Below are 23162 nucleotides of genomic sequence, written 5' to 3' on the forward strand. Positions count from 1 at the left end.
GCCAGGAATTCAAGCAGCTCAGGGTCTCTTGTTGATTCGTTCCTGGAGAAGTTCTCTCCCTGCCCAAGGCCATTGTGCATTCTAGATTAGGAACCTTCTGTACGTTTTGTTCCCCACCCCAGGCCTTGGCTCACACCACTCCTGGCTGGAATACCCACGGCAGCCCCAGCCCTGCCTGTGCCCCAACTGCCTCACAAATGCCAGCTCCTTTATCAAGAGACCCCAGCCAGAGCCGCTCACGCTGCCCACACTCCCAGGATCTTTATCATGGGGTCAGTGAGCACCAACTCTTCCCCTTTCCCATCTCTCACCCCGTGGAGCTCCTTGAGGGGAGCCCACGCCTCGGTCAACATTTTGCAGCGCCTGGAATGGGACTTCACATCTCGTCCCATCTGTTTATTTATCCACTACAAATAATGACTCTTCCATAGTGCTTACTGTGTCCCGGACACTGTTGAAAGTGCTGTAAGGGCGCCAACTCTTTTAATCCTCACAACCCAACGAGGTAGGTGTTTTTGTGATTACTTGCGTTTTGCAGATGAGGACACCAAGGCAGAGGGAGGTTAGGCAGGCAGGATTTCACCCCAGGTAGCTGGGCTCGAGTCCACACTGACACTGAAGGCCCTTCTGCTGTGCTGCCTCCTGGGGGCGAAGCTTCTCGAGGGGCGTTGCCCTGCACAGCTGGTGGACCCCTCTGTCACCTCCCGGAGAGTGCACCTCCTGGAATGCACAGCACCTGGGATTATGGCCCCTTCCCCACCCTCCTGGACTACGGTCTCCACCCACTCTGCCTGGCAAGTGGCTGTGATCTTCTGGAATACCATTCCGTTTCCCTTGTTTTTGTAACTCCTCCGGGACCTCCCATTGTTTGCAGAACGACTGCTTTGCCATATAGACCCCAAAGACACGCACAGCTTCTTCGAGTCGCTTGGGCATCACCTTCCCTCCCCCGTGCCTCAGTTTCTTGTGCTGGGAAACAGACTGGCTTGTCCGTCACCTGGCTTGGCATCTGGCAGGGCTTCCGAGTTGCTCTAGAACCGACACTGTCTGTTACCTGGGTCTTGGCACTGCACTGCTGGCTTGGGTGCCTGCCCCAGACGGCCAGGTGACTTCCGGGGTGACTCGGGGTGGGTCTGCAGTTAGCACAGGGCCGGCCTGAGTGCTCCTTGACCCTGGGAGCAGCACAGATGAGATAAGCAGGCAGGTCCCTGGGAGCGTGCTTGGACTGGTGACTTGCTTTTGCCACCTGACAGTGGGTGGGGGATACTTGTCAAAGCGCTTTCTGGCTGCAAACAATCTGTCCCACCCCTCCTCAAACAGAGTCCGTCCCACCCCTCCTGGCTCCCAAAGTTCGCCGGCAGGCCAGGGATGGGTGGATGGGGGATGGGGGGTGGGGGCTGCGGGCAAGCCCTCGACCAGCTGCAGCTAACAAGTGGCGCCTCGAGCCCAGCCTCCCCTCCGACCTGCGCCGGCCGCGGTGACCCGGGGCGCGAGCGGCCAATGGGCTCCCGCGCGGCGGTGGCACCACCGGGCAGCCCGCCTGCCTTTGGCCGGCGCGGGCGGGCGGGGCCTCGGCCAGCCAGTCAGCGCCGCCGGGCTCTGTCTCTGGGCGGCGCGGGCAGGTCCGCGCTGCCTTCCAGAGCAGCCCTGCTCGGGCGGCCAGTTCTGAACTTTTCCGCCCTCCCGGGGGAGGAGGGCGAGCCAGGGGAGCGGCGTGGGAAAGAAGGCTGGAGACTGCGGAGCCAGACGCCCGGGAACGTTTCCCGTGCTCGGGCTCAGCGTGGGCTGAGCCAGGGTAGACCCTGGGCCCTGCCCGTGCTGCCTGAGCTCCAGGCTGAGAGGGGAAGGTTCTGAATGGGTTTTGCTCACCCTTGCAGGCACACGGGAGGGCGGATGGAATCAGAGACGGAGGGGCCAGGAATGAGGGAAAAGAAAGGCTGGCGGTCATGAGGGACCCCTGCGCCCTGGCCTACTTGTGGCCCGGGTGGCTGTCAGCAGGAACAAGGAGTGAGGGGTAAGTCAGGCTTGTCATCCCGAATTCCCTATGGCATGGGCTGGGCAGTGTGGTTAGCAGCAGGTGCTTGTGTCTCCCCACCCCCGCCGCCCTGCTCAATGCAGATCCACCACGGCCAATCACATAATAAACATATATTTATAGATGTACAATGTCAGAATTCTAGTCCAAGAATTACAGCTCAGGGATCCTTTAGGATCCATGTTCTTATTGCACATGCCTCAGCCATCTAGGGACATCTACCAGGACCGGGTGGTCAGTCTGGGGGGCAGGGCACCAGGGCCGCTGCAGGGGCACTCCGGCCCACATCCAGCTGTTATCATCTCTCTGGGCCAGGGCGGCCACTTCATCACAGGGCAGGGCCTTGTTTTTAGAGAAACAAAACAAAACAAAAACAAAAACCAAAAACAGATTTGACATCTCTTTACCAAGCTCCCCAAAGAATCCTATTTGTTGGAGGATGTAAGAAGTAAAAGCCAAGAAAAACTCTGGGAGGCTGGTTATTACTGCCTGGCTGGCAGCTTGGGGAAATAAGGCTTCGGAGGATGGGAGGTCCCACTGCCAGAGGAAAATTCAGGAAAAACAATAATTCCAAAAGGCCCAGTAAAAACTGTGGAAATAAAAACAAACAAACAAACAAAAAACCCTTCCTCCCTCCCCCTGGCAGCAACAGCTGTTTTAAGAAAAATCCTCACTGGAAGGTGAGGCTAAGAAAACCCTGTTGCATCCTCCATCCAAAGTGCAAGAGAAGGCTCAGTGGAGACACATCCATGGCGGGTGATGACGGGGTGCCCACAGGTGGTGTCTATTCTCCAGGAGTCGGCGGCCGCCCCAGTCCTGGGCACCACCTGGCTGACCCTTGGAGGAGCTGCCTTCTGGAGTCCTTGGCGTGCAACTTAGAAAAACCAGTGGCAACAAAGCATTTGTGCCCTGCGGCACCTATAAGGCAAACCCACTGAGGGACTGGGGGGGGGGGAGAGGCAGTCAAGTAGAACCTGGTGTCCCTCTCCAAACCCTGCTGCTGGCTGTGGGCAGGTCAGAGGGATCCTGGGCACCAGGCCAAAGAGCCCCCTGATGTGCCAAAGTGGAGGGGTGGCTCCTGTCCCGGGTCTCTGCTGTGACTCAACACGACTTGGGACCTGCCCCTAGGGACAATGGCCCCCCACCCCCCACAGTCTGCTCCCCTCCAGCTTGACCATGAATCTGGCAGTCTTCAAAAGTTGCCAATGAATTTATACAATCATGATTACTCCTGCCATCACGAATAGGCCGGGCGGGGGGAAGGGGTGGACACAAAAGCAACTTTCTTATGCTGTCAGCTATGGTTGCCTTGCTTTTGCCAGGCTGCCTTCCCCAAATAGGCCCCGTTTTCTAAAATAGGGACGAAATCAGTTAGACAATCTAACCAAGTCCCGACAGTTTAAAAAGCCCACTATATACATATATATATATCTTTATATACGGCTATTTATATATAAATAGATATATATATACATATACATGCATCTATAAATTACATTCTAAGGAGACACGTCCTCCTCTCCACCCTTGGCCAATGCCTCCAAGTGGCTTCTACTGAGAGGTGACCGGCGGTGGCTCCTGGGAGGGGGTGGAAAGGCTGCTGGGTGCCCCTCCCCCAGCCCTTCCCCCAACCTTTGCTGCAAGTTTTGCGTTCTACTTTCGTTGCCATGGTTTCTGTATCCTAGGAGAGAGCCGATGTGGAGTCTGAGCCTCTGCCAGCCCTGGGAGGAAGGAAAGCAGCCCCGTGGCAGGTTTCCTGTCTGTCCTAACAGCTTTCTGCATTTACTGGGTGAGAGAGAGGGCAGCTGTGCGGTGTTCGGCCTCCAAGTCCACTTTAATTTTTTTCCTTTTCATGTCTTTCCTTAAATATACAGTTCATCGCCTTGGCTCAGTGCATGTCACCAAAAATTCTCCAGGGATTTCATAGTCTGGGGACGAGAGTGTAATGGTTAGTGTGGCAGTCCCGCAGCACCCGGGCGCCTCGAGCTTAGCCCCCGCGAGCAAGCCTCACTGCCGCTGTCCTGCCCGCCGCATCCCGGCCCCCGGCCTCCCCTGCAGTGTGTCACTCTCCTGGAGGCACCAACAAACGGCCTCGCAGCACAGAATCTGTAGTTGGACCCACGCCTAGGGGACAGGCAGAGGAGGTGGGCAGGGTGCCAGGGGAGAAGAGAACCCTGGGTGGCTGTGCCCACACTCCCCTGGTCTCTGTCCAGGCTGCCCCCTGGCAAATGCGGGGAAGAGCCCAGGGCCTTGTGGAGGGGTGAAGGCGGGGCGCCTGCTCCTGGAGACGCTCATCTACTCCCCACCCCTTCTATGCCCAGTGGCTCTGAGTTTGACCCTGAACTTGTGACCTTCTGTCCTTTCCCTCAGGCCCTCTGTGAGATGCCTGGGTGGGGCCAGATGCCTGCGGCTTCCAGGCTGCGGGAGGCACTCAGACCTCGAGACCCCCAGGGGAGGGGGCCAGCAGGGGGCCCAGGCCTTCTGGCCCAGAGCCCATCACCTCTGTCCCCTGCCAGGTATCAGGCTGCTCTTTCATCTCCTTTATTTCCTCCTGCCTGGAAGGACAGAGGAAGAGGAAGGGCTCTCGGCCTACCTGTTCCCACAGGGCTCTGCCCGGTGTCAGGCTGGGAGCATGTGTGTGGCCATCGTGGGCCCAGGACTATTGGGTGGTCTAGATGTCACAGCTCAGATAACAGTCTGCTGCCCTTGGGAAAGGGCAGTGGTGACTTGATGGCCAGAGCGGACAGGAGTCACGTGGAACCTTCAGCAGCGGCCTTGGGCCCCTCACTCTGCCAGATCGAGGCACCCTGCAGCCGCAGGGCCAGGACGTAGGGTGGGGGTGGGAGAGTAGCACCAGAGGGCAGAAACAGACCTCCGTTTCCAAGCGGGCCACCGAACTGCTCCTTCTTTGCAGACTGGCTGTCAGGCTGGGGACAAGGAGCCTGTGCCATGACCACTGGGCCCCCTCCCCTCCTCTCTCCCCTCTCCCTCCACTGCCTTGTGATCACGGCCAAAGCTGCTGGGAGTTTCAAAGCTGCTGGGAGTTCCAGGGCAGAGGTGGCCCTGGCTCATACTTGGACCTTGGTGGTGTGGCCGGCCCAGGACTATCCATGCAGGGAGGCCTGCACCTCTGACAGTCGGTTACAGCTTGGGGTGCCCATCCTCTGTGCTTTGTGGTACATTTCTGTGTCGCCGAAGTAGCGGGCCCGGTACAGCAAGCCTTCCTCTGCAAATCAAGGGGCAGGGTTAGGGCATACCTGGGACCTCCCCAAGGCTGCTGAGAAACCCACCCGGGCCTGGGGGATGGTGGGGGGGGGGGAGGGGGAAAGGCTGCTATTATGGGGCCAGGAGTTTGGGCACAGCTGGCCTTCCATTAGGGAAGACTCTGGAGGAACAAAGACCATGCCCCTAACTTGGGAGAGGGACAGAGGCCCCTTCCTATAGAACGTAGGCCGGTCAGCCCAGGTGAGACCCTGTCATCCTGCTCAAACCTCCCCAGGCCCCATGGATCGATCCAGATGCCCGATCAGTGGGCAGCCAGATCTACTGCCATCTGCCTCCAATGCTCACCCCTGGCAGCCCAAACGGTGGGTTGATGCAGGGACTTGTGGGAACCCGGGGGAAATCTCCAGGTGGCCCCTGGCTCCCAGGCTCCGAGAAATAAGAGCAGAGTCCAGCCTGTGGCTGGCCCAAAAGAGTACCCAGGTACTGGGCCCCCACATCCCTGGGAAGCAGGGCTTTCTCCTTGCCCTGCTCTTAGGTCTTGCTCCACCCCAGCCCCACTCACTCTGCTGCTTCTCCTTCCAGCAGTTGTTTCGGAGGTTGGCGATGTAATCGTCTTCCACATTCCGCTCCACCGTTTTCAGGCTAGAGCCTGTGTACTCCTCAGAGAAGGAGTCGGCCACATAGTAGACGACACTCAGGTGGTCAGTGACTCGCTTGTGGACATGGCCCACTGACCTGGCCAGAAAACAGACCAGGCACAAATGGGCACAGGCCCCAGGCCCAGGGCAGCTCTAGGGACGGTGGGGTCCCAGGACACGAGGTGCCACATGGGCCACGAGAGTGGCTGATTCCCTCCTGGACTAGTGCAGGAACTTGTGCACCACCCAAAGCGAGGGTCTGAGGAAAAGTTAGGATGATCTTCGTGTCCAAGCGGCCCAGCCCATGGCAAGCCCTTCCTTCGGTTTCCCTGTTTACCTCAGTGTTGACTGACCCCGGGCAGCTTTGGGGAGAAGCCCTATCTGAGGAGGCCCTGCTCAGGGGGTGTGGGAGACTGTGGGCTCTGCCTCTGGCGAGCTGTGTTACCTGAGCTCCTGTGCCTCCACTTCCTCACTCACCCTCTAAGCCAACAGCTGCCGAAGGCCAGCCTGCCTTTCAGGAGATCCCATTCTAGAGCTTAGAGGCTGAGGAACAAAATGACAAGAAAGCTTCCAAGAAGTTCTAGCTTTCCAGCTCTGGGATTCTACCTTCCAGCTGCAAGCATAGGCTCTGCAGGCTGGAGAAAAAGCCTCAACACGGAGACAGGAGCCAGTGCTCCTGGAAGGACAGTACCTGCCCACCCCACAAGGACGACCCTGCTCCTTCCTCTAGCTGCACAGAAAAGGGCTGGTCCAGCAGACCTAACCCATCCCTTGCTGGGCTGCGCAGGATCCTGCCAGGCTCCCAGCCTGAGTCAGGCCGCTTGGTGGGAACAGGGTGTTTCCACCAAGAGACCGAGCACCCACAACGGACCTGAGACTCTGCCAGGGGCTGGGGACACGTGAGGTGAGCTGATGCTCTAAATGTTAAAACAACGTGCCTGAGTTCACTCCTGGCAGTTGAGACCATGCACTCATTCAACAAATGTTATTGAGCATTTCTAAAGAGCCAGGCATTTTATGTGCACTCTTCAGTTAATTTACACAAACAGGTAGATGTCAGTATTCCTGTTTTATAGACAAGGAAACCAAGGCTCAGAGAACTCAAGTAACTTGTCAGGACCACACAGTTGCTTAGTTAGTGGAGGGGCTGGGATTCAAAGCCATCAACTCTGACTCTAGAGCCTGTGTTTTTTCCCTGGCTCCAGGGCCCCCAACGGGATCTTAAGAGCAAAGTTCTTAATTCAGGTTCTGCACACAAAAACCTGGGGTGGGGGTAGGGGTGGGAGTGGGGTGGGGCTCAGCTCACAGAGCCTCTGAAATCACCTGCAAATTCATGTGTATGTGAGTTGTTCTAGGAAAAGCTTTGTAGCTCTCATTGCATTTTCTTAGGGGACTGTGATGCTGAAAAGATTTGAGAACCTCAGCTCAGCAGGGACGGTGTTTTCTTGATTCTGAGCCAGCTTTCTGCAGCATGATCAAGAACCTGCCGAATCAGGATAAGACCCCTGATGGGGCCAAGACTCCAAAGCCCTTTCTCTGCCCACCGCCCCAGCCCCAGCCCTGGCTGCAGGTACTCACGGTCTCGGGCTCAGGCTGTAGGGTGGACTGGAGACCATGAGCTGGCTGAGAGCTGACACGAGGATCAGGATGAGGATGGGCATCAGCTGGACAAAGACCCCCAGCCCGCCCTGGAGGGAGGAGCCGAGGGTCACCCAGCCAGACCTGCCGCAACGCAGCCTGGGTGGCAGGCCATGGCCCCACCCTCCCCTTCCCTCCCTTAGCCACCCAACCAACACAGAGCTCCTCCAGCTTCCAGCTTTCCCAGATAAAACAAAGCTGCAATCTGTGTAAAATAAAGGAGGGAGGGGGTATACATATCCATTTACTCGTGGAAAAAATACCAAAAAATCAGCACAAGTGGCTGCCTCCAGGAGAATGGAAGGTTGGGCTGGGGGGAGACTTTCACATCGATCCCTTTTTAAATTCTGAACCATATCAATATATTACTAACTCTTAAATTACTAAGAATTAGAAATTAAAATTAATTTATTCAGTGATGATTTGTGATTTTAAAAAACTCTGTAGGTTAAAATACCCATTTTAAAAAGTTTAAAACACGAATAAATAAAAACAGAACCCCTCTGCCTGCCAGAATTTTTAATGCTCTGCAATTGTCTGCATTATTTCAGTTTTGGCCAGCTAGCTGTTCTTTACCCTGTGGCACGCATAATGTTTGCTGCATTGTCTTGTGATAATCCTTTTGCACACATTTTAAAATAATGCTGAAAAGAGGCAAGAAAGGCTAGCCTCTCATTTATCATTCTTTATAATTCCCTCAAGCAGTTAAATCTGCCATTGCTGTAAATCCACTGGTTGCTTGGAAAACGTCATTTTGGCCTTAGGAATAAACGGACTGCACAAAAGCCTGTTTGTACAGAAGTTTCTGCAGTTACACTTCCCAGCAGATCCTCAAACCCCAGCTCCTGCGAGCACCGCGGAGTGTGGCGCCCTCTAGTGTCGCTCAGCAGAATGGCGAGGGGGGCCAATGTGGCGCTCTGCTGAGAGGTGTGTGTGTGTGGGGGGGGGGGGCTCTGCTCGTCCCAGAACAGACAGCTTGCACTGTAACTCCCTCTGCCAGGCCCTGCACCCTGAGATGCGCCCCCTCTGGTCTCCCCGGAGCCCTCCTCACTCACGTCACCCTGGTTCTCCCTGCGGTCCTGCCTTTGCTGGTAGGTGTAGCGCATGCGGCCGTTGCTGTAGACGTGGACGTTACCTGGGGGCCAGAGGGACGGAGTCAGGAGCAGGGGCTGCCGGGAACGGAGAGTCGGCCACTCACCCCCCAGCGGGAGCCTCAGGAGACCTGGGATGGGCGGGGGGACTTACTAGAAGGAAAGCCGCCTCCAAAGAACATGTTGAAGAGGTCTTCCGGGGAGATGTCAGCCTCGAAGCCACGATGGAAGTCCCCATGGCCATGGCCGTGCCGGGCGGCTTGGCTCTTGTCGTCACCAAATTGGTCATACTGCTTCCTTTTCTCAGGGTTGCTAAGTACCGCGTATGCTGTGCCAATGGCTGGAACAGAGGTGGAAAGGTCAGGCCTGAGGGTGCCGAGGGCGGGGCTGGAGGCGCCCATGGCAGCTGAGTGCTCACCTTCCTCAGGTGCTTTAGGAAGCCAAGGCCTTGGGCCAGTGGGGAGTCTGGCCGTTGGGTGGGTGTGGGGAGGGGGGCTGCAGAAACACCCCTACTGGATCTGGGCCCCCGGGCTGGGTAGGGGAGTCACACTTAGGCCCCTTGCTTTCTACCTCATGCAAAAGCTGAGCCTCTTCTGTATGCCAGGCTCTGGACGGGCCCCGTCTTGTCACTCCTGACAGCTGCCCCAGTTTCACTTTGCCAGGGGGAAACCGGGGTCTGGAGACGGTACCTGCCTTGCCTGGGCTCACGGAGCTCTGACGCTGCAGAGCCAGCGCTCGGACCCAGGGCTGCGTGGCTTCAAGTTTGTTCTCTGACTTCATGAAAACCACCAAGAACCAAAACCCCTCTTCATTCCTGTCTCAAGGTGCCGGATGGGAGGTTATGCAATCTTGAATTTATGGTGCAACATATAGGCCAAAGCAGACACATGACGCCTTTGTGAACTGGAAAGCAGCAGCAACTGCTGGGAAGGGCCCCGGCCTGGGAGCCAACTGTCCTGAGTTCTCGTCAAGGCTCCTTCACTGCTGGTGACATGACCTGGGCAAATCCCTCCTCCTTGGGTTCCTCTGCCTGGCCTGGGACCTCCCTACCGGAGCTCCCCAAGCAGGAAGCCTGCGCCCTAAAGGACCCTGGCTCGGGCCTCCTCAGCCCTGTGCTCCTCCACAAGCCCACCCAGGAGGAGGAGAGCCACAGCTGCTTCAGAACCCGCAGCTCCTAGGACTAAGGGAGGCGGAGCCCATCCCCCACTCTGTTAAGGCCAAGGCCACCCCTGCTCCCTTCCCTGCTCCCCCCTTGGCCAGGCAGCAGAGGGAGATGCAGGGACCAACCCCAAACAGCCTGGAATGGAGCTCCTGGGGCAATGCACTGGGTCCTTAGGGCCTAAGGACTGGCCACAGCCCGCCCCCCCCAGCTATGTTCACTAGCACTGCACAGCACCACAACCCCCTCCCCACCACCCTGGGCCAGATGGGGTTAGTCCCCCATGCTCTCCCAGGGGGTCCCGAGGGCCAGGTGGGAATTAGAGGAGGTGGTTTCTTGGATCTTCTTCCCAGGAAGCAGATCCTGAGCCTGTGTCATGGACCCAAGGTTGCTTCCTTCTGCCCCCAATTCCCAGGAAGGCTGCCTGCCCTTTAATTCCCTCCCATGGACAGCAGATAAAAACACCAAACTGTTGGGAAAGCAGAACCAGCTCACCTTTGAAAGCCTCGGTGGCGCCAGGCGCGTGGTTCTTGTCCGGGTGGAACTTGAGGGCCAGCTTGCGGTAGGCCTTCTTCAGGTCCTCATCTGAGGCCCCTCTGCTCACGCCCAGGATCTCATAGTAATCTTTACATTGCTTGACTCTGGGGAGGGAGAGGAGCGTGGGAGGAGGGGCTCCCCGTGCGCCCAGGCCCGGTGAGGGGCACCCAGCCCTGCGCAGGCCTCCTGCCTGCAGGGGGAGCTGTTAAGAGCTGGGACTAGGGAGCCATGGTGGGATGGGTGGGTGGGCAGGGCCCAACAGAAACGTCGGGAATACATGTAGGACTTCAGAGGGGGCAGCTGCTGCTTTTGCCAGGCCAGGACCCCTTTCCCTTGTTTGCTCCCACCGGATGCAGCGTCTGGAATCAGGGGCCTCTGCCGAAGGGCAGGAACTCAGCCACCAGACCCTGTGCTGACAATGAGCACCCTGAGCGGGTGGCACAGGTGCCAGAAATGGCAGGTGTCTGTTCATCCTGACCTCAGGCCCTGAAGAGACCCTGGTTCTCGGCCTTTTCCAGGCCTTCCCAAGCACCCATAAGTCAGTTTCTACTGTCCACATTGAAGAACCCTGGCTGGGCAAAGAGAAACATAAATTTGGTTTACGTGTTTATGGCAAACTACTGTCCCGCTGGGCCACACCCAGGGCCTGGAGCTGCCAGGGTCCTCACTAGTACCCAGGACTTCGCGAGGAGGCCCCCAGGGGGCTGAGGCTAGCTGGGGGAGGCCTGGGAAGCAACGAGCCAGGAGTACCAACTCCTAGACGCCGCGGGCCGGGCCGGGCCTGGTGGTGAGCGCCGCCCCCCCCGGGGCTGCCTACAGCCCTGCCTCCCGCCCCACTCTGCCCCGCACAGGCTCTGGTCTGAAGGGCTCTGCTGGGTGCGCGTGTGGGCTGGGCGAGAATCTGGAGGGAGAGACCAACAGAGCCCTGTCAAGGGGCCTGGGCCGGAGTGGCCGTGGCTGAGGCCGCAGCAGGGGCAGCACTTCCAGCCCCTGCTGTGGGCTGTCCTGGCGGGAGGGCACAGTGGCGCCATGGTTCCCACACGATATTCCAGGGCCTTGTGGGAAACAAAGCTTGGTCCTGGCGAACCCACACAAACTACCCAGGCCTCTTCCGTCCTCCAAGGCCCTCCCAACTCAGGCGTGGCAGCTTGGGGTGGAGAACCCTCTAGAGACTTGAAACCAGCCCTCCTCCCTCACCGGGGGCTCTGGACCCCTGCCCGCCTGGCGCGGGCTGCTACCTCTTCACGGCCGCCACTTGTTCCGCGGTGTAGCCTTTGGTGCTCTCTCCGCCTCCAGCTTCTCCATTGGCTGAGGGGGCCTCGGTGCCTCCTGCTTTCCTGTGGGTCGTGTGGGTCGTGTCTGTGGGGTGGGGCTGGTCACTGGCAGGCTGTGGTTTCTGGTTGAGGGACTCGATCAGGGCTGCGGGAGGCAAGGGAACCACTCAGGAACCCGCCCCACAAGCCCACGTGGGGGCCGAGGGCACCCTCCCGCCCATCCCATCCACTGTCTCCAGCAAAACCACTAGAATCTTCCCTGCCATGGGCTAGTGGGGTACTTGCAGGAGGGTCCCCTGCTCACTTAGGAGCCACAGCCCTGAGGAGTTGGCAGAGTATAGTTTATTTTTATTTATTTATTTTTTTGAGCTACGAATTTTATATATGACATTTAATCACCACAATAAATCGGGGCATTCTGTATAGTATTCAGAGGTGGTATAGCACAGTGGCTAAAGGTATGGACTCGGGGAGCCAAACTAATTTGGTTTGAATCTCAACTCTGCCACTCACTGGCTGTGTCAACTTAAGCAATTCACTCAAAGTCTCTGTGCTTCAGTTTTGCATCTGTAAAATGGGAGTATTAATAGTATCCACTTTATAGGGTTGTTATGAGGATTAAATGAACTAAAATAGGTAAAGCACTTAGAATTGTACCTAGCATATAAGTCATCATCATCATTAGTAATATTCTAATTGAACAGACAAGAAATTTGAGTTTCAAAGTGGTTTTTGGAGATTTCAAAACTAATAAGTAGCAAAGCAGGATAAAATCCAAGTCTATGTGACTCTACTACACCACTACAATACATAATTAGAATACAACGTGAGGATGTTAGTAGAGGCAGCATCCAGTGCTATGAGGACACAAAAGTGAGCTCTCAGTTCTTGCAGGGGTGCTGAACTGAGTGGGACTGAGAGGTGGGGAAGCTCGAGAGGTGACAAGACTGCTCAAGATTCTGTCTGGCTTCTTGTCCATTCAACATCTGTTCCTGAAGGTGCACAAGGATGCAGGTCAGATCACCACTGTGCCCTGCCATGAGACCAGTCCTGGCACGTCACATTCGATCGTGAGGCGGGTCACATCGTAAGGCGGCCGGCAGAGGCACCGAGGCCATCTTCGGCCGGCCTTGGGGCGTTCCGCGACCGGCCAGGCTCGCAGTGTCAAAAGGTGCGGGAGGCGGCGGCACGTGTCCTTTCCGGACGATGGCTGACAAGAATGTCCTCGGCCCCGAGCCCTACGAGGACCTCCTCTTCCCCGCAAAACGCAGGTCCTCACGCCTGAGAACTCAGTCCCTCCGGCGCCCGGCGGCAGGGCTGGCTCCGCGGAGGCTCTGCAGGCAGTTCCCGCCTGGCCCTAGTTTATTTTTAAACTTAGCATAAAAACAAACCACGAACCCCTCAGATTTTTAAAAATCCCAAAGCGGTGTGTGCTCAAGAGACGTGCTCTGGGGAGTGTGGAGACGGGCCAGGTGCTCCCCAAGGGCGCCCCGCTCAGGTGGCCAGCTCTGCTGGGACCGGCTGGAAGGCCTCTGTGAAGAGGAGCAGGGGAGCGGACGTGCCCCAGGGAAGAGACCCAGAGACGGAGGGAGTCTCGGGAAAAACACGGGCTTTGCCCACTACGTGGCGAATTTTACTGTCCTCCGTCAATGCTGGGGTCTAGACAGAACATTAGGTGTCACCCACAACAGGGTCACCGTTATTCAAACCCCAGTCCTTGCTTCCTGCTGACACAAATCTCAGGCACAAGTCCCCGGTGTGTACCCCATTTTCCTGGCCCAAGCTGGCTCTCAGACACCCCCCCTTATGCCTGTGGCATGGGGCACTGGGTGGTCAACTCCCAAGGCCTCTGACAGGCTCCAGGAGACCAGGCACTAGGACACTTCTACTGAGGAAGGATGGCTGCGCAGCCCGAGCTTGTCCCCGCGTCCAGGTGCCCGCTGGGTTCTATGGAGACACACCTGGGTCTCACCCAAGGGGCCGGGAGACCAGGGTCGCTGGGGACAGAGCTAGGGCTCAAGTGGACCTCTGTGCCCTGGGTCACTGCTGCCTTGGTGGCAGCAACCTCGCCTCACTGCTCTGAGTCAGCAGTCGGGAAATCCAAACTCAGACTGACCGCCAGCCTCCCCCAGTCTGAGGGAGGTGGAGCAGGCCCTGGAAGGGTGCTCTTATCTTTACTGAGCGCTCGCCATGTGAGCAGGAACTCATTTCATCTTCCCAACAACCTTACAAGGTAGGGATAATCCCCAAGGTGAAGCAGGAGCTGTGGCAAAGGCTGCTGGAACAACCTGCCCGTGGCGGTGCAGCTGGCTCAGCGGCGGAGCTGGCATTTGAGCCGCAGGAAGTCCAGCTCTTAAGCATGTAGTGATCCTGGACCACGTGGGTCTGACAGGGGCAGCCCCTTCTGGTCCCGTCATTCTAGGGGCAGGAGAGAGGTTAAAGGAGGACCCAGGTTCAAGCTTCACCTCTGCCTCTCACTGCCAGTACAATCTCGGATGAGCTATGCTATTTCTTGAACCTCAGTTTCCTTACAATGGTGGCAGGAGGATGACATGGACCATGTATGCAAGCTCCCAGCCCAGGCCCCCGCAGAGTGACGTTTAAACCGAGTCGCTGCTCGTATTATGACATGGGCCCATGAAGCAGCTGTGTCCGGGAGCGGGCCGGCTAGGGTGGGGAGGGGCCCAGGTGGTGGGGGTAGGGGCACTGAGGCTTGGGAGGCAAAGCCTCTGCCCTCAGCAGGCTTCAGACCAGCTGTAATGGGGGGTTCTCAGACCATCCCAACACCAGGCCCGTGCTGGGTACTGAGGGCAACGGAAGACACCAACAGGTGAGGAGACGCTGGTCAAGACGAGAGAGGGAGGAGGCTGGTTTGCCGCTGTCCTCGGGCTTTTAAGAAGTTGTTTGTTGCGGTTTCTCTGGAGACCACATTGGTCCAGGCACTAAGGATAAAATGACCAACCATCCAACTGCCACAGGCATGCAGGAGCAGCAGCCAGGAGAAGGCTCGGGTTTGCTCCAGCACCTCATGGGGAAGACTCTGGAAGCTTTTCGGGGTAGTAACATGGAGTTGGCCCTCTACTTTCTCTGCATTGCAGAAAGAGAGCCCAAATGGAATGGGTGTGCTCTGGGTCACACAGAAGATCCCTACATGAGCTGGGAATCAAAGATTTCTGGTTGCTGGCATGTAGGTCTCTCCTGTGGCCTGGGCAACCCCTCTGCCAGGCCCGTGGGATGTGACTGGCTCATTCTGACTCACTGCTACGTCCCTTGTGGCAGAATGGCTGATAGGCAAAGTCACAAAAGAGTAGGACAAAGAACCATGTAATGAGGCTCTGGAGTTAGATTGACATGGGCTGGATTCAAACGCTGGCTCTGCCCCTTCTTGGCTGTGTGACCTTCAGCAAGTTCCTTAGCCTCTCTGAGACCCAATTTACTCAGCTGTAGAATAACTGAACGCCTTTATCTCCTTGCATTACTGAGAAGATTAAATGAGACAATGTGCACAACAGCACAGAGCCCGGCACAGGAGGGCTCCACAAATGGTGGTGCTTGTTATTACCGTCATCTGCGCCTGAAACCATGCAGGCTGTTCACCTCTCTCTAACAACCTCTTGGATTCTGCACCATCCTTGGAGCTTGTCCAAAGCACTCCACGGAATCAGCCACCACCTCAACCACCACCCTGACTGAGGAGCAGCTGGCTCTGCTCCCCAAAGCCCAGCTCAGGGAGCAGGGCTTGCCTTGACCCTTGGCCCCAACCTGGTGAGTAAGAACAAGGGAGGGGACACGCTCATCCTTTCTAGGCCAGTGGGCAGGTGGGACAAATGTCCCAGGCAAGAGCCTGAAACCTCGATGGGGGGAAGGAGCGTGGCCTGGGTGGCAGAGGCTCCTGGCTTCCAAAGGCACTTCCCAGTAAAGCTGGCCGGCATTTAAAAGAAGGGAAGTAAGTGGATGCGGCCAAAGCTGGGGGTGGGAGAGGCAGCAGCTGAGACAGGGGGAGAGCATGTCTATGCCAGAGGCGCCAGGGGCGGGCCCTCCTCAAGCACGGACTCTCGAGTCTGGCTGCCTGGGTTCAGACCTGGCTCTGCCACTTGCTGGCAGGATGAGATCGGGCAAGTTACTCAGCCTCTCCTTGCATAACTGGGTCTCCCTCATGAGGACTGAAAGAGTAAGCGAGTGAATGCACATTTGCCTAGCAAGTATTAAGTGCTCACTAAGTGCTATCTATTAGGACCACTTTTCTTATGAGGCAAGTCATTAAGTTTCCAGGTTCTCTCACGGGCTCAAAGTGAGTCAGGAAATGGAAGCCAGAACAGAGAAAGAGCTTGGGGTTGGAGAGAGACAGATCTGGTTCCTTCGCTCTCTAGCTGTGTGGTCTTGTCAAGTTACCTAACTCCCCAGTGAAGACGGGATCTTTGCCCTCACAGGGTTGCTGTGAGGGGTAAGAGTCAGTGACATAAGGTGAATCGAAGGTTGAGCGCACCCTGCAACGCGCTAGTACTAAAACATCTCCCACTTTCCACCCTGAAGGTCAAAATCCCTTGGCAACCACTCCTCCACTCTGCCCCGTGTTGGCTTTCCTGATCTAGCTGGGCTCAGAGCGGCCATTTCATAGCACCTCAGGCAGCCTGAGCTGCAAGGACCCTTACAGATCACCCAGGCCAGCCCTTTCTTTACTGCTGGGGAAACTGAAACCGACAGATGTTCTCACTTGCTCCCTGGAAAACCTGGGACCTTCCATTCACTACCATTGCTCAGCCTCAAGCAAAGTCAATTGCCAGGCCCTGGATAGAAAGTTTCAGAAAGTGTGCTGTGACTTTCTAGCTTGGGGCCTGAATACGGCTGCACAGCCTTGGTGCTTACCTGTCCCACCTCCGGCAGCAGGAGTTTCAAGTCCCCTCGCATTCTATTTCACGGAGAAGGCCAATACTGAGTCCCCAACTCTTCAAGGTTGGTTTGAGCTTCCTCTTACCCTTGACCCCTTCCTGTCTGTCCCCTTCTCCAAGACTGATCCTCCACACGTGCTCTTGATCCTTCCCTTTTCTTCATTTCTCTTTGCTGACTCCCTCTTCAAGGTCCGCCTCTCTGTGGCACCTTCTGATCACTTTTCTGCCCCATTATAATTCTCTCCTTTACCACCAAACATGCCAGAAGAGTCCTTCACACTCGCAGCTTCCATTCCTTACTTTCTATTCTTTCTGCAACTTATTGGGACCTGGCTTCACTCCCTGACTGAGACAGACAGACAGACAGACACACGCACTTTCTCTTCACCCTGCTGAAAATGACTGGTCAAGTCAGAAATGACTGTCAAACCTACAGACTATGCCCGGACTTGGTCCTTTTCCCAGTATCTGACAGGGCTGCTCACCAGCTCCTTGGCACACCTCTCCACAGCTCCCTCCCCTGAGACTGCCTCCTTTTTTTGTTGCTCCATCTCATTCTATTCTTCATGACCATTGGCTAAAGAAAGCTGTGGCCTGTGGTTCTGCCCACAGCAACTGTCTCTGCATGTCCCACACATTCCCACAGTGACTTTAATCACCCACAGCTCCAATGAAGCCTTCTAAGCTGATGATACCAGACTTTCCTCTGGAACCCGGATCTCTCTCCTGAGCTCCAGACTGACAGCTCCTCTGGAAGGCCCCATAGGCACCTCCCACACTGGCCATCTCTCCTCACCCACTCTTCCTATCCCAGGTCTTCAGCTCAGTTTCCTCCGGGTCACACAAGCTTGGAGCCTGATTCCCCATTTCCTCTCAGTTCCCCTCTCTCACACAAAGGTTCCACACCCTCCTCTCCAATGACCTTATCTTTTACCCATTTTGCTTTTTATCAGGCCCTCATAATTTCTAACCTACTCAATGCAACTGTCCCTCAGTTGGTTTCATGCCTTGTGTCTCTTCCCTCTCATTAGCTCCTCATGCTGTTCTCCTTTAAAAACAGTACCCTTCCCTTATTCCTGCAACCAAAAACTTCAACGGTTTTCTTTCTAACCTCAGAATAAAGTTAGAATAGCTTGGCCTGGCAGGGAAGGATTTCCACAATCTGGCCCCATCCTACTTTCCAGCCTTCATCCTCTCTCTCTCTTTTTTTAAAGATTTATTTATTTTTTATTTATTTCTTTCCCTTTCTCCCTCCCCTGCCCCAGTTGTCTGCTCTTTGTGTCTATTCGCTGCATGTTCTTCCATGTCCCCTTCCATTGTTGTATTGTTGTCAGCCACTCCAAGAATCTATGTCTATTCTTGTTGCGTCATCTTGCTGCGTCAGTTCTCCGTGTGTGCGGCGCCATTCCTGGGCAGGCTGCACTTTTTTTGCGCTGGGCGGCTCTCCTTACAGGGCGCACTCCTTGCGCGTGGGGCTCCCCTACGTGGGGGACACCCCTGTGTGGCACGGCACTCCTTGAGCGCATCAGCACTGCGCATGGCCAGCTCCACACGGGTCAAGGAGGCCCGAGGTTTGAACCACGGACCTCCCATGTGGTAGACGGATGCCCTACCCATTGTGCCAAGTCTGCTTCCCTTCATCCTCTCTTTACACAAACTACTATATCTTTGCTTCCAAATCTTGCTTCACTCAGGCACCTCCTCCGAACCTCTTAGAGCTTTGGCCCTCCGTGCCTTTTCCACTATGCCTTCCCCAAGACTCCTACCTTCCTCCAAAGCCCAGTTTAAATGCTGCTCCTGTCCTCGTCCCGAAGCCTTCCCTCACCGTCATCTACCATCATTTTTGATGCCCTTGCTACAGCACTCACTGCACTGCTTACAATTTCATGTTCAGCCAACTGTCCTCCGCCACCCCACATCCCCTTCCTCCCCACCACATCACGAACCCAGGGAAGGCAGGGACCAGACTTCTCATATCCATCCTTAAGGCTTTTTTTGTTGAATCACAGTTACCATCCTCTGCCTTGTGATATTTTTTCTTCAAGTGTGTCTCCTTCACTAGATTGTAAGCTCCTTGAGGTAGGGGATCACATCTTCCCAACCCCTTTATCCTGCTTAGAACCAAGTAGAGAACTTTGCAAACAAAACAAAATCCTCAAAAAAAAAAAAAATGTGTTGTATTGAATGAGCATCTGGAATGAGCTCAAAAGCAAAATATCCAATGCAAACACTTAATATTTTATAACCAAGATTCCCCTGTCCCAGGCCTCCTAAAAGAATCCCAAGTCCCTGTCAGCTCGGTGCAGCGCTGCAGATGGCATAAGGTGATGGTTATAGAGAGGCATGAGGCACATACTCCTTCCAGAATAGCACAAACATGACAAGTGTGCAGCAGATAAATCTTCTGCCTGAGCAGATTCCAGTGCCTAAACCCCAGAGAAGACATCTGTTAATTTTCTCAACTAGCCCAAGAAGCCTGCTGACAAGAAGACCCCTACACGCCACACACAGCCAACTGTTAGCACTTCTTTCCTGGCTGCCTGCTCCAGGGCCTCTAGTAGCATCAGACAGTGCGAGAGAACTCCGACTGGTGGAGGACTCCCACCTACTCTTATTAGAGTGTGACTATTTCACAAGGAAGCTCCTTGAGTAGGTTACCTCAGGAGTTCGGACAGGTACTACTCTTGAAGTCGTCTCCAGAAGTGGAAAATAAGCCACAGATCAACCGGCAGAGTTAAGAGGGAGGAAAGTTTAGGTATTCCAGGGCAACTTTTCTGCCACAGGTACAGTTCCTGTTTCTGTCTTCTCCATTTCATAATGCAGACAAGGAAGGTTAGGAGGCTGACTGCTGCTTTTCCATTTCACTTAATTAATTTCATAAATATTTATGGAGTCACAGAACTTTCCAACTTCTAGCGTGTAATCTCGGGCACATTCTTGCCTTGGAGCAGGTGTTTCCTCATCCACAGAAGAACGCTCTGCCTCCCTGACGAGGCAGGCTAAAACAAGAAAATGCATGTGAAAAAGGTTTCTAAACTGAAAACTCCTATGGGTATTACTGTTATTCACACGATCTGAACCGACCCTCTTAATTTTTGAGGAAACGCAAACTCAGAAAGGTCACATGGTAAGAGAATGAGAATCTGGGCCTTCTGATGATTCTGAGTATTTGTTATGTATCATCCAGTTTATTAAATGGAACTTGCAGGTACAAACTTTGTATATTTAATGGACTCCATCTTTCTCCCCCCTAGCATGTATTGCAAAAGCTTCTTGGAAAACAGAAAAAAGAAAGAGAGGAGAAAGGAGGGAGGACAGAGGAGAAAAGGTAGAGGGAAGATTATGAGTAGAAACAACCTATACCCTTCCTGGTGTGGAAAGTTAGCAGCCTGGTCCTGGCCAGCCATCCACATGACTGGCCACTATGGGTTCTTGAGGGGGAGAATGGCGTGAGCTGTAGCAGAGCATCTCCTGGAGGGGGAGAGTGGGGTGAGGGTAGCAGAGCATCTCCTGGCGCATCCGTTCCTAATCTCACAAGGAGGTGAAGGGGCTCCCAGAGGGAGTGAGGAGCCCGATCTCCGGACGCACTGTTCGAGGTGGTGGAGTGGAGTGGGGAAAAAGACAGGCTCCAGTTTTCAGAGGGTGGTCCCTGGCCCTTGCCCGAGACGTGCCAGGCAGTGAAGAAGATATGGAGGCATCTTTCCAGGGCGCCCGATGATTAGACCTCTTCCTCCTCTCTCCGGAACCCATTCTCTTCCACAATGCAGTTATGTTTATTCTCCTGAACTATATTATTTCCCAGGCCGGCAACTGGCCCTGGGCCACCAAATGACCTCTTGGGAAATGTAGTTCGATTCCGCTTCTGGGTAGGTTCCCTTCACCCACCCGCCTCGCCAGCGCCTAGCATCCTCGGGGACTCCCAATCCCAAATGGTTCCGCAAACACCCCGAGAACTGAAGTCCTGGCTACCACAGTCATCAGGTGGCCAGCATCCCGAAAAGGCGTGGAGGGATGGACTACACCTCCCAGCAGCCACCGCGCGCCCCTCAATGCGCAGGCGTAGCCGCGCCTGGCCGCCCCTCCCCCTCCTCCAACTGCTCCCGTCGGTCGGTTCCCGTATTCCCCCCAACAGTTCTAATGTATCCCTCTGCCCCTCTGCCATCTCACACTCACCGCGAACCCGCGGCGTCGGGTACAGCCTCTGTGCCTTCTCCAGGAAGCGGAGCGCCCGGTTGGTCTGGTTGCTCTGGATGGCCTTCAGGGCGATGCTAATACAGCGCTCTGCTTCATCCTTGTTGGATTCCATGGCGGAACTACAGCGCGGAACCGGGGAGGGGGAGGCCGGGCAAGCGAAGGGCCGCGCCAGCTGGCGGCGCGTCGCGGGGCAAGCAGGCGCAGGATGATGACACAAGCCCCCGCCCCTCCTTTTCTGAGGTTTGCGCGGGGGCGGAAGCCTGCCATATGTCTCCTAAGAGAGGGACATTTGGCTTAGACGGTAATAAGCGTGCGTGCATACCCACACTGGAGTCCAAAGGTTCATGGTCCTGAGATCTTACAGTTAATAAGTGTCCTTGCACGTTCTCGGTAATAACTGTGCGTTTAAGACGAAGGTCACTTTTTAAATCATTCAACAAGTATTTATTGAGTTACCGCTGGTTGCCGGACACTTTAACGTCGGCAAAAAAACAAAGCCACTGTCCTCATGGAGCTTATATTGTGTGTGTGTAGGGGGTGGGGGAAGACATAGAATAGAAAGGCAAATTAAAAAATAATGCCATGGAGAAAAATAAAGCAAAGAAAAAAGATAGTACTATTTTAAATTGCTTAATAGAAATCCTCTCCCAGAAGCTGCTATTTTAACAGAAATCTGAATGGAGTGGTAGCGGATATGCCAGAAGTGGTTATGTGCGGTAAGGGTGATCCCGGTCGAAGTGTTCAGCAAATGTGAAGCTCCGATACTGGAATTTTCTTGCTGTGTTATTACAGGATCAACAAGGAAAAGAGACTGTAGGAGCAAATAGGATTTCACTGTAGAGTTGTATTAGGCTTTCACTCCACTGAAAACAGTCTTGTCAAGGTTACCTATGACCATGTTGCCAACGCCATTGGCCATTTCTTAGTCTTTGTGTTACCTGGCCTGTCAGCAGGATTGGCAAGAGCCTACTGAAGTAATCCAGGCGAGAGTTAGAAGGTTATGCTATAATCTAGGTGAGAATTAATGGTAACTTGGAGAAGAGTGGTTAGTGGTGGAGGTGGTGAGAAGTAGACAAATTCTGGGTAGGGATTGAAGACACAATCAAAAAGATTTTGCTGATGGATTTGATGAGAGAGAGGAGTCAAGGATGATTTCAAAGGTTTCCATATACTAAGACTGCCAAAACTGGAGGAAGATTGTAAGAGGAGCAGTTTTGTAAGGGAAATAGTGAGTGCTTGGTTTAGGACATGTTATGCTTGGGATGCATTTTAGAATCAGGTGGAGATGATGAGTAAGAAGTTGGATATAGGGAAGTGGATTTGGCTCACGGATAGAGCGTCTGCCTACCACATGGGAGGTCCAGAGTTCAAACGCAGGGCCTCCTGACCTATGTGATGAGCGGGCCCATGCGCAGTGCTGATGTACACAAGGAGGGCTGTGCCACTCAGGGGTATCCATTGCGTAGGGGAGCCCCACCTGCAAGGACTGTGCCCCGTAAGGAGAGCTGCCCAGCGCAAAAAAAGTACAGCCTGCCTGGGAGTGGTGCCACACACATGAGAGCTGACAGAGCTGACGCAGCAAGATGATGCAACAAAAAGAGACACAGATTCCCGGTGCTGCTGACAGGAATACAAGTGGATACAGAAGAACACACAGCGAATGGACACAGAGAGCAGATAACTGGGGGAGGGCTGGGGGGAGGGCGGGGAAGGGGAGAGAAATAAATAAAAAATAAAAATCTAAAAAAACCAAGTTGGATATATGTGGGGTTTAGAAGAAGTTAGGGCTGGAAATGTAATTTTGGGAATTACTGGCATATATGGAGAGCCATGGGACAATATACACCCAGGAAATGAGTCTAGATAGAGAAGAGTAGTCTGATATTAATAAATGAACCCTCTGACATCCCAATATTGAGTGATCTGGAGGGGGAGGAGATTCGAGGAAAGGCAAATGTAAAGAAGCAGTTTGTAAGGCAAGAAAATGAGATATCCCAGAAGCAAAGTGAAGCAAATGTTTCGAAAAGGAGAGCGGGTTCAAACTTTGCCAAATCCTGTGGAGAGGCCAAGCAATCTGAAGACAGAAATGACCAATGGATCTGGCAACCTGAAAGCCAGTAGTGGCCTTGACAAGATAGCTTTCTCTGGATAGATTGTACGGATGATAGGAATGGATTCAAGAGATTAGAAGAAATGGGTTGAGAAATGTTTTTCCAGGGAAGGTTTTTTCCTTTCTTTCTTTTAATTGTTGTTGTTGCTTAAAGATGGGATATAATTTAACATTGTGTGATAGGAATTATTTAATTGGACAAGAAATTTTGTTAATGCAGGAAAGAGGAGACAGTAAGAGGAGCAGACAGAGGAAGAGGTTTCCACGGAACAAGTGGAAGGGATGGCCTTAGCTGCATGGACAACTCACTGATTTTCAGGAGGGAAAGGGCTGTATATGGGGTACACTTCAGGGCGGCTGATAGAATTGGAA

General features: G+C 54.5%; 1 protein-coding gene and 1 long non-coding RNA gene across 4 annotated transcripts; both read right to left on the minus strand.

Moving 5' to 3' along the window:
* Positions 1 to 615: 615 nt before the first annotated feature.
* LOC139439234 (uncharacterized) lies at positions 616 to 995 on the minus strand. The gene is made up of 2 exons (XR_011649041.1): positions 913 to 995; positions 616 to 720 (listed from the first exon to the last, which is right to left on the minus strand). It is a non-coding gene; the product is annotated as an uncharacterized lncRNA (long non-coding RNA).
* A 1138-nt stretch (positions 996 to 2133) lies between these two features.
* DNAJB12 (DnaJ heat shock protein family (Hsp40) member B12) lies at positions 2134 to 20887 on the minus strand. 3 transcript variants are annotated; one of them, XM_058298997.2, is made up of 9 exons: positions 20660 to 20887; positions 11562 to 11742; positions 10282 to 10427; positions 8782 to 8967; positions 8592 to 8671; positions 7477 to 7586; positions 5823 to 5995; positions 5116 to 5261; positions 2134 to 3963 (listed from the first exon to the last, which is right to left on the minus strand). In XM_058298997.2, exons 1-8 carry the CDS (start codon positions 20790 to 20792, stop codon positions 5140 to 5142), a joined length of 1131 nt encoding a protein of 376 aa, XP_058154980.1. In that variant the 5' UTR covers positions 20793 to 20887; the 3' UTR covers positions 2134 to 3963; positions 5116 to 5139. The 3 variants fall into 3 exon arrangements, with proteins under 3 accessions (XP_058154980.1, XP_058154981.1, XP_058154982.1); XM_058298998.2 differs by having other exon boundaries at positions 5164 to 5261; positions 20660 to 20881; XM_058298999.2 differs by having other exon boundaries at positions 5110 to 5261; positions 20660 to 20881.
* Positions 20888 to 23162: the final 2275 nt, after the last annotated feature.

The sequence above is a fragment of the Dasypus novemcinctus genome, chromosome 6 (assembly GCF_030445035.2).
Source record: "Dasypus novemcinctus isolate mDasNov1 chromosome 6, mDasNov1.1.hap2, whole genome shotgun sequence".
Taxonomy (NCBI): Eukaryota; Metazoa; Chordata; class Mammalia; order Cingulata; family Dasypodidae; genus Dasypus; species Dasypus novemcinctus.